Source organism: Salvelinus fontinalis, chromosome 24 (genome assembly GCF_029448725.1).
Source record: "Salvelinus fontinalis isolate EN_2023a chromosome 24, ASM2944872v1, whole genome shotgun sequence".
In the NCBI taxonomy this organism is placed as follows: domain Eukaryota; kingdom Metazoa; phylum Chordata; class Actinopteri; order Salmoniformes; family Salmonidae; genus Salvelinus; species Salvelinus fontinalis.
In genome coordinates, this window is record NC_074688.1 from 23,343,159 (window position 1) to 23,353,029 (window position 9,871).

At 43.9% G+C, this 9,871-nt stretch overlaps 1 protein-coding gene across 2 annotated transcripts; it reads right to left on the minus strand.

Annotated features, from left to right (window-relative positions):
* Positions 1–459: 459 nt before the first annotated feature.
* LOC129822182 (suppressor of cytokine signaling 5-like) lies at positions 460–9,183 on the minus strand. 2 transcript variants are annotated; one of them, XM_055880242.1, is made up of 2 exons: positions 8,953–9,183; positions 460–4,708 (listed from the first exon to the last, which is right to left on the minus strand). In XM_055880242.1, exon 2 carries the CDS (start codon positions 4,538–4,540, stop codon positions 2,888–2,890), a length of 1,653 nt encoding a protein of 550 aa, XP_055736217.1. In that variant the 5' UTR covers positions 4,541–4,708; positions 8,953–9,183; the 3' UTR covers positions 460–2,887. The 2 variants fall into 2 exon arrangements, with proteins under 2 accessions (XP_055736217.1, XP_055736219.1); XM_055880244.1 differs by lacking the exon at positions 8,953–9,183 and adding an exon at positions 8,526–8,819.
* Positions 9,184–9,871: the final 688 nt, after the last annotated feature.

Sequence of the window (9,871 nt, forward strand, 5' to 3'; positions counted from 1 at the left end):
CATAGTTGGTACTCAGCCAAACAAGATAGTTATCCCAATGGAAAGCAATGCTCTTTTTCACAGCAGCACAGTGAGCAATCATCCCTCCCTAATAGCGTGATGTGATACTGTAGTTCCCACTGTGGAAACTGATTATATCAATCACACATCATAAAAACAGTTGGTGGAAAACGTAACAAGTCAGAGGAAGGGCAAAGATAGTAAGACATACAGGACTTGGAGATCAACTCCAGGGCAAGTTCTAAGATTATGCCTTAGTGGGCAGTCAGAAATCTTTTGGCTGTTTCAAAGCTTGCTTACTGCAATTGTATATGTTTAACATTAACTCAGGCATAATCCATTGGGGGGCAACATTACATTTTGGGTGGGCAATGCCTAACACTGCAGCCCCCTATAGCCAACGTTGATCAACTCTAGAGGAGAGCTACAGAGAGAATACTCAAGAAAAAAAATCTAAAGTTGAATGTTGAATGAGTTTACTGTATGCATATGAAGCTGGAGGAATCTCTAGCCAGGCAAAGGCATACATGTTGTAGACACCATTACGTCAAGATGAGCACATCCATTGTTACTTTACAACACTACACTTTAATAGTTATATGTGCCCAATAATGCTTTTGTAGGTTAAATATGTCCTCCAACACAGAAACCATTTTAACATTAGACTTATGGAAACAAGGCCATCCCACTGAGCAAAAACTGCTTGAATCAACATTGTTTCCACGTCATGTCAACAAAGAAATTCTATGTGATGTTGAATCAATGTGGAAAACTGACTGGATTTGAAAAAAGCCATAAACATAAGGGAATTTTGTCATTTGTTCACCCAACTTTTAACCTAAATCCAATTACATGATATTTTTTGTGGGTTTTACGTTAGTTGACAACAACCAAATATAAATCAAAACTAGTCGTTGAAATGAAGTCTGTGCCCAGTGGGATGGCTCCCTAACACTGTGCATTTTGAGTGCTGCCATGGAACTTTTCATCAAGTATGGTGACATCCTCCTTAGTGGATAAAAGGTTAAATACAAACAGTAGCATAATAAAATAAATTCTCTAGATTAAATCAAAGCATCCATCTGAAGACATACCAGAGTGAGGATTCCTAAGATGGCTGCTGACAGAAGTGATCCATTCTCCATGCTCACTCATTAATATCAGGACGGCTGTCAACTGTAATTATTGCACGCTGCACACATCAATTAGCACAGAGGCCTCTCTTTGTGTGTTTCCATTAATACCAAATTGTGTTCACACAAAGTGGTCAATCACTTCACTGCATAGGTAAATTATGCAATTAATCCATGAATGGGTCGCCAAAATAACCGTCAAATGAAAGTTCTTACATTAAATGTTGTTTGTCCTCTGTCTTGTTTGGGAACATTTACAAAGGCATTCATTTCTTTAATTTGCCTAGTTAAATAAAGGTTAAATAAATACAAAAATGTATTTCTTTAATTTACTAAAGGGATAGTTTCTATTTATATATGCAAATACAATGTCCTGTTTGTCACGTTAGAGGTCTGAATTGTTCCAGATCTGCTTTTAGTCCCAGCAGAAGGGATGTGGAAATGTACAAATAACTGTATCATTTCCTCAGCCTTCCAGGCCCAAACATCATCGACAAAGAGATAAATTCAACAACAGCGTGGTAAGGTTTTCAGGTCATGTGAGGACAAGGTACTAAAAAGGGAGTTTTATTTTTTAAAGCTCATTGATAATACAATGCTCCCTTTGATATAGCCAGTACTGAAACATGATATTGAGATCACTTCGCAATACAAAATGGAGGCCTTCTGAAAATCACCATCATGCTGGAAAATGTGTATATTGGACCAGGCTACAGCAATAGCCTCGAAGCACAAGGCACAATGACTCAATAATCAAAACGTAAGGGTAGCCTAAATGTGCTTCCATCATCATTACTCTGATTCCAACACAGGCTCAGTGGTAGGCTGAGAAGATCAATAGACCAAAGCTAGACAGAGATAGAGCTCTTCTCAGCAGGTGCTGCTTCATGTTCTGTTCTCAGCACCATAAAAAACTGCTCTATTATCATCACTCACTGTCTGTTTGCTCTAACACTGACAAACGGCTTCAACTCGCATGCAATTGGATTCATTTTGTGTTAGGCATTCAGCAATGGCTTCAATGTTCTCTAATTTGATAGGAAGTAACACAACGGTAAAATCTCACATGGATAGAAGCTTGAGACATTTACCTGCCATACACCCTATAGTTTTAGTTTATCTCTGAAAACTATAGGCTATACGGGGAAGTATTGGATTACTCAAGTAATTAGGACGAGTCAAAAATTCCCTTTCAAGTACCTTTCTTTCGCCTTCAAAGGAATGACACAAAATATATAAAAAATGAATTTACAAATGGTTTATACCACCAGCTAGGTCCTCAGCAGCTTGCCAGCAGGTTGCCATCCACATTATCTGTTCGTCTCCAGTAGCCTACATTTGGCAATGGTAATTCATTGACCCATTATTAAACCTGTACGTGTTCCATAAGACATCCACCAAACCAGCCTTGACTCTGTTCACTTCAACCCAAAGAATTGATACATCTCTACACACATGATGTATCATTACGATGAATCTGAAGTTTATTGTGAGCAGAGAAGAATGTGTGAATGTGCATCAGAATTGAATTAACATAGTATCCAAAGAGTTTAAGACATTGGTCTTATACCGTAAATCATAAATAGATAAAACAGGTAGCTAGGTATACAGTGAATGCAGTAGGTAGGTATATATTAATAAAGACAAATGGAAGAAAATGGAGTGAGTCAACTGGTTGTCCACTGAGTGAGGCCTGCCTCCATAGTGTTAAGTTAGTAGCCTAGTTGTGGTTCACTTCCGCCAGAAGGTCTTTGTTACTCCCACCAGGTGTCCATCCTCCGTACCCTCACCCTCTGCTTGTAATGGTACTCCTTCAGGTGTTTCTTCAGGGTGTTGGGGATGGGCAGCACGTTGATGCCGTCGTAGGTGGTGCGGCTGCTGATCACCGCCCTGCACACGTGCTGCAGGCTGAAGGGCAGGGTGCGGTGGATGGGGTTGGACAGCAGAGGCTCGAAAAACATGCAGGAGTTGGGGTCCTTGTAGTGCTCCAGCAGCCCTGTGACAGTGGGTGCATGGAAAACACTGGGGTCGTGCACGTCAAAGCTGAAGTTGTGGTTCCACTGCTCGATGCGGGCGTGCAGCGAGCGGCCGTAGCGGCGGAAGCTGACGGAGAAGAGGTAGTCTTCCTGGGCTGAGTCGCGGAGGAGGAAGGTGCCCTCTTGCTTACCCTCCAGCAGAGTCTCAGCCTCATAGCGGTCCATCACACCCCAGTAGCAGGGTAGGTTAGTGATCTGCAGCAGGTCAGGCACCAGACAGTGGATGTAGTCGATCTGGGTGTGGATGCGATAGCCATCCTGAGTAGGGGGACCCTCAGCCTGGGGGACGGCAGCTCTGGTTGGCTGGAGGCTGGCTGTGACCTCAGGGTCAACCATGGGGTCAGGCACAGAAGCAGCTTCACAGACAGGGACCAAGGCAGTTGCTGAGGCAGAAGAGGAGGAGGCCACGGCCACCACCTCATCCAGAGTGTCTAGACAGCTCTGCAGCAAGAGCTGGTGCTGCTGTTGCCTCTGGAGAAGCAGCTGCTGTTGCTGGTGAATGGTAGCTCTGTCGTCCCCTGCAAGCTCATTCATACCATGGGCCAGTTTGGGCCCCAGCTTGTACAGAGGGTTGATCTGGGCCGTCACCTCAAACGTGTGGATCTCTGCGTTGGGTGGCGGCTCCACGCCTTGCTCGATGCTGATGCGCCTGCGCTCTCGCAACCGGTCATCCACATCCTCCACCACGGCGGCCATGTTTGAGGCAGAGCCACTAGCGCTGACCACCAAGGTGTCCACTACGGGAGGTGTGGAGATGGGGGCTGTGTGCTGCTTGATGAGGTACCACTTCTGAGCCAGCTCGGTGCCTGCTGCGAAGGGACAGTCATCCAGCATGAGTTCAGTAAGGTGGATCTTACGGCGCGAGGAGGCAGCCCCTGCAGCAGCTGCAGCTTGTGGCATAAAGACCTGCTGAGTCGAACTGGACGACGGAGTGTTGGTCTTTATGGGGAAACACTGCCCCATGGCATCCTGGATCTTTTGACGGAGTGTGCGACTGCCACCTGCCCCCCTGCCCTCAGCCTCACTGATTGGTGGCTCAGCTGTCCCCTGTGCCAGCCTGGCTGTCCCCCTGTCCTGGCTGAGGGAAGTGACCCCCTCCAGGCCCTGCCATCTCCTGCACTCCTTCAGTGGAGAGGAGGAGCAGCGGTCCCTGGGCTCCAGACCAGTCAGCAGGTCCCCATACTCAAACCCATCGCTGACAGGCCGCTCCCCAGCTTGCTCACGGGACGTCTGGCCTTTCTTTTTTCCTCTTCCTGCCTTTTGCCCCCCGCCGGCATCTCTTCTCTCCTCAGACCGGCTCTGTCTCACCTTGGGACGGGCGCCCCGCTCCCTGTCTTTCCCACGATCACCCGACTCCTTCGGTTCAGACATGACAGGTTAATTATGGGCTGGAATAATGGTAGTTGCAGTCGGGGTCAGCTGCAGGGAAAAGGTGATTTGTGGCTGTAGTTAGTTCTCAGCAGCAAGCCCTCCCATTCAGAATCTTCCCAAAGGCTGTCAATAGCATGTCCCATGAATCACTGTCACAGTCACTTGGGGCTACAAGAGAAACAAAAAACAGAGTTTCTCTTAGCTGCAGCAATTAGGGGCAAACGATCATATATACATTAAATATAACTAAGGCTTATAAGCAAGATTTTTTTAAAGCATGCCAGAAAAAAATACATTATATAGAGAATAATAAACCATAAGACAACGTTATACAACACAATTATTTGATCACACGAGACTTGTCAACTGATTTCTACAAGAATGAGGGGATGTAATAAAAAAAGAACTAGGATCAAATTCATAAAATGTCTTTAAATTAAAAAACATGATGTCAACTTTTTCAAACATTGAAAAAGTATTTTTGCTGTACCCTGACAGCAACGACTATCGGTTGGTACAGTCAATAAACTATATTCATTGTCAATAACCCATCTAGTAGATCAGGGGTTCTCAAAGTGGGGAACGGGACCAGATCTGAAATGAATATTACTCACAGATTAAATTAATTTTGGCCAAGGATCAGTGGGATAAGTTGAGAGGGTGTAATATTTTTTTGCTTTGTAATTTCATTCCACTATTACTGTAGATATAGTATCAGGTCATTTCCTGGAAATACAATTCAAAATGTTTACATTTAGCTCCTTTAATCTACAATTTATGTTCTTAACGCTGGGCAACATGGGCCTGGAAGGCTCACAGGGATATTGGTATCCACAGTACTCCACCATTTAAAAAATGTTCAACTCATGTATTCCCCTTAAAATGTTTTTGAAAAATGTTTTTGAACATAAACGCACTAGAATACCTCACAATCAAATGCCGACTATCCCAAGAGAATTATCTTTGGTTATAGCCACAGCCGTGTAATATTCCCCCTCAAGCCGATACCGTGACAGCCTTCAAGAGACTACACTGGACTTTGTGCTAACAAGAAACCACAAATCCTGAGGCAGCATTTATTGTAGCTGGTGATTTTAACAAATCAAATTGAAGGGAAACGCTACCGAAGATCTATCAACACATTGTCTGTAGTAATCGCGCTTCAAAAACTCCAGACCATTGTTAATCTACCTTCTGGGATGGCTACAAGGCCCTCCCCCGCCAAATCAGATCAGGACTCCATTCTGCTCCTCCCTTCCTAAAAGGCAGAAACTCCAACAGGAAGTACCCGTGCTAAGGTCTATCAACGCTCGTCTGACCAATCGAAATCCACGCTTCAATATTGTTTTGATCACGCGGCTGGGATATGTTCAGGGTTGCCTCTGAGAATTACGTTGACACTGAGTTCATCAGGAAGTGTATAGGGGATGTTGTTCCCACTGTGACTATGAAAACCTACCCAAACCAAAAACCGTGGCTAGATGGCAGCATTCGCGCAAATGCGAACCGCCACATTTAACCATGGCAAGGTGACTGGGAATATGGTTGAATACAAACAGTGTGGTTATTCCCTCTGTAAGGCAATCAAACAGGCAAAACGTCAGAACAGAGACAAAGTGGAGTCGCATTTCAACGGCTCAGACATGAGACATATGTGGCAGGGTCTACAGACAATCACGGATTACAAAGGGAAAACCAGCCACGTCGCGGACACCGACGTCATGCAACCGTGGACTGGGATATGTTCCGGGTTGCCTCTGAGAATAACATTGACGTATACACGGACACCGAGTTCATCTAGAAGTGTATAGGGGATGTTGTTCCCACAGTGACTATTAAAACCTACCCAAACCAAAAAACGTATATAGATGGCAGCATTCGCGCAAACGCGAACCACTGCATTTAACCACGGCAAGGTGCTGGGAATATGGTTGAATACAAACAGTGTAGTTATCCCCTCTGTAAAGCAATCACGCCCGCATTGAGGATAACACAATGCCACCGACGCGACCCACTCCCAAGGACTGTGGGCTCTCGTTCTCCGTGGCCAACGTGTGTAAGACATGTAAGCGTTAACCCTTGCAAGGCTCCCGGCCCAGACGGAATCCCTAGCCACGTCCTCAGAGCATGCGCAGACCAGCTGGGTGAAGTGTTTATGAACATATTCAATCTCTCCCTATCGCAGTCTGCTGTCCCCACTTGCTTTAAGATGTCCACCATTGTTCCTGTACCCAAGAAAGAAAAGGTAACTGAACTAAATAACTATCGCATTGTAGCAGTCACATCTGTCATCATGAAGTGCTTTGAGAGACTAGCTAAGGATAATTTGACCTCCACTTTACCTGACACCCTAGACCCACTTCAATTTGCACCCCAATAGAGCCACAGATGATGCAATCGCCATCGTACTGCCCTATCCCATCTGGACAAGAGGAATACCTATGTAAAAATGCTGTTCTTTGACTATAGCTCAGCCTTCAACACCAATGTACCCTCCAAGCTCATCATTAAGCTCAGGCCCTGGGTCTGACCCCCGCCCTGTGCAACTGGGTCCTGGACTTCCTGACGGGCTGCGCCCAGGTGGTAAAGGTAGGAAACAACACTTCCACTGCTGATTAACTTTGCAGACGACAACAGTAGTTGCCCGATTATCAACAATGACGAGACAGCCTACAGGGAGGAGGTAAGGGCCCTGACGGAGTGGTGCCAGGAAAATAATCTCTCCCTCAACAAAACGAAGGAGCTGATCGTGGACTTCAGGAGACAGCAGAGGGAGCACACCCCTATCCAGATCGACGAGACCGCAGGTGAAATGCTTCAAGTTCCTCTGCGTACATATCACTGACAATCTGAAATGGTCCACCCACACAGACAGTGTGGTGAAGAAGGCACAATAGTGCTTCTTCAACCTTAGGAGGCTGAAGATATTAAGCTTGGCTCCTAAGACCCTCACAAACTTTTATAGGTGAACAATTGAGAGCATCCTGTTGGGCTGTATCACCGCCTGGTACGGCAACTGCACCGCCTGCAACCGCAGGGCTCTCCAGAGGGTGGTGCGGTCTGCCCAACGCATCCCCGGGGGCACACTGCCTGCCCTCTAGGACACCTACAGCACCCGATATCACAGGAAGGCCACAAAGATCATCAAGGACATCAACCACCGAGCCACAGCCTGTTCACCCGCTATCATCCAAAGGCGAGGTCCATATAGGTGCATCAAAGCTGAGACAGAAGCTGTTTTTCATTTTTTCTATCTCAAGGCCATCAGACTGTTAAATAACCATCACTAGCCAGCTGCCATCCAATTACTCAACACTGCACCTTAGAGGCTGCTGCCCTATGTACATAGACATGGAATCACTTATCACTTTAATAATGTTTACATTCTGTTTTACTAATTTCATATGTATATTCTGTATTTTAGTCAATGTCAATTGCTCATCCTAGTATTTATATATTTCTTAATTCCATTATTTTACTTTTAGATGTATGTGTATTGTTAGATACTACTACACTGTTGGAGCTAGGAACAGAAGCATTTCACTACACCTGCAATAACATCTGCTAAATATGTGTATGTGACCAATAAAATGTTCATTGCAATTCAAGCTTTAAAACTGCAAATTTTGCATTGAGACTGCCTCCTGGCAAAATGTGTAGAATTTCTGTATTTGAGATTTAAAGCTGCAACAACAAAAAGTCGCTCCGCTCCATGACAAAATATGTAGAATTGCAGAAAATGTGCTTTAAGCCTGGAAAATGTGTTAATTTTTAAAAATAAAACTGAAAAAAAAGTTCCTTCCCAGGGGCCGAGTCTTGGTTCGTCCGAACATGCAATGCCAAAGTCAAAGTAAATCTCATTGTATGCTATTTTTTCTCACTCCAGTTGTGTTCTGATTATGTGGCGGTTCCTGATGAATTTGCTATCACAAATGGGGTTCCCGGCTCCAAAATGCTTGAGAACCCAAGTAGATAACTGACTTACTCCGTTCCTTCCTTCCTTGATAACGCTGGATGCGATTGAAGCGGTGCCCCTGGCTAACCAGTTAACGTTAGCTAGCTAAATGGCTATATAAGCATTAGCCTAGCATCTTCTGAAACGTCTCAGGATTCACTCTTTTCTTTAGCAAGATGCGTTAGCTTACTTAAACCTTAGACAAAAACAATATCATATATTTGTTTCATAACAAAAACCCTTTGTCAATGTGCTAAAAACTAACTAAAATAGTTCATGATAACGGAAGCAAGTTTGCTAGTTGAGCTAACACAGAAGGCAAGCAACATCAAGGGGAAAAAAAGGTTGTCACTCAAAAGTATTACACAGGAATTTTCGTGAAGTTCCTCCTTATTTGACCGTACTGTTATACTGTAATGAAAATGTGATATAATTTTGATCAGATCAATTTACTTACCATAAAAACTTCGTTGTTGCTCTCTCCAAAAAGCTAGCGAATAAAACCAGGAAAAGGAAAAGTTCACAACCCGGAAGTAAAAACAAAAATCAAAGTAACTCAATGTAATCTATAACACAGGACATTTCAAAGCAAACGTATTGAAAATGGATCGGTGTATTATCCAGACGAAATGTATGAATGTACAGGCAGTTCATATATTGTAGTTTGTAAATATTGACTTACTGAGTCTCCTGATGTTGTTGACTAACTGACTAGGCATGTAGTGTACTGGAATGGAATGTACTGATGGCACCATTACATGCAAAACATACACACTTGTAATCCATACTCATAGGTATGATAAATCAGAATGACCTATGATAAGGCTGAATGTAACTGTTGCAAAGTTTCTTATATAATACAGTTGAAGTCAGAAGTTTACATACGCCTTAGCCAAATACTTTTAAACTCAGTTTTTCACAATTCCTGACATTTAATCCTAGTAAAAATTCCCTGTCTTAGGTCAGCTAGGATCACCACTTTATTTTAAGAATGTGAAATGTCAGAATAATAGTAGAGAGAATGATTTATTTCAGCTTTTATTTCTTTCATCACATTCCCAGTGGGTCAGAAGTTTACATACACTCAATTAGTATTTGGTAGCATTGCCTTTAAATTGTTTAACTTGGGTCAAATGTTTCGGGTAGCCTTCCACACGCTTCCCACAATAAGTTGGGTGAATTTTGGTTCATTCCTCCTGACAGAGCTGGTGTAACTGAGTCACGTGTGTAGGCCTCCTTGCTCGCACACACCTTTTCAGTTCTGTCCACACATTTTCTATACTATTGACGTCAGGGCTTTGTGATGGCCACCCCAATACCTTGACTTTGTTGTCCTTAAGCCATTTTGCCACAACTTTGGAAGTATGCTTGAGGTC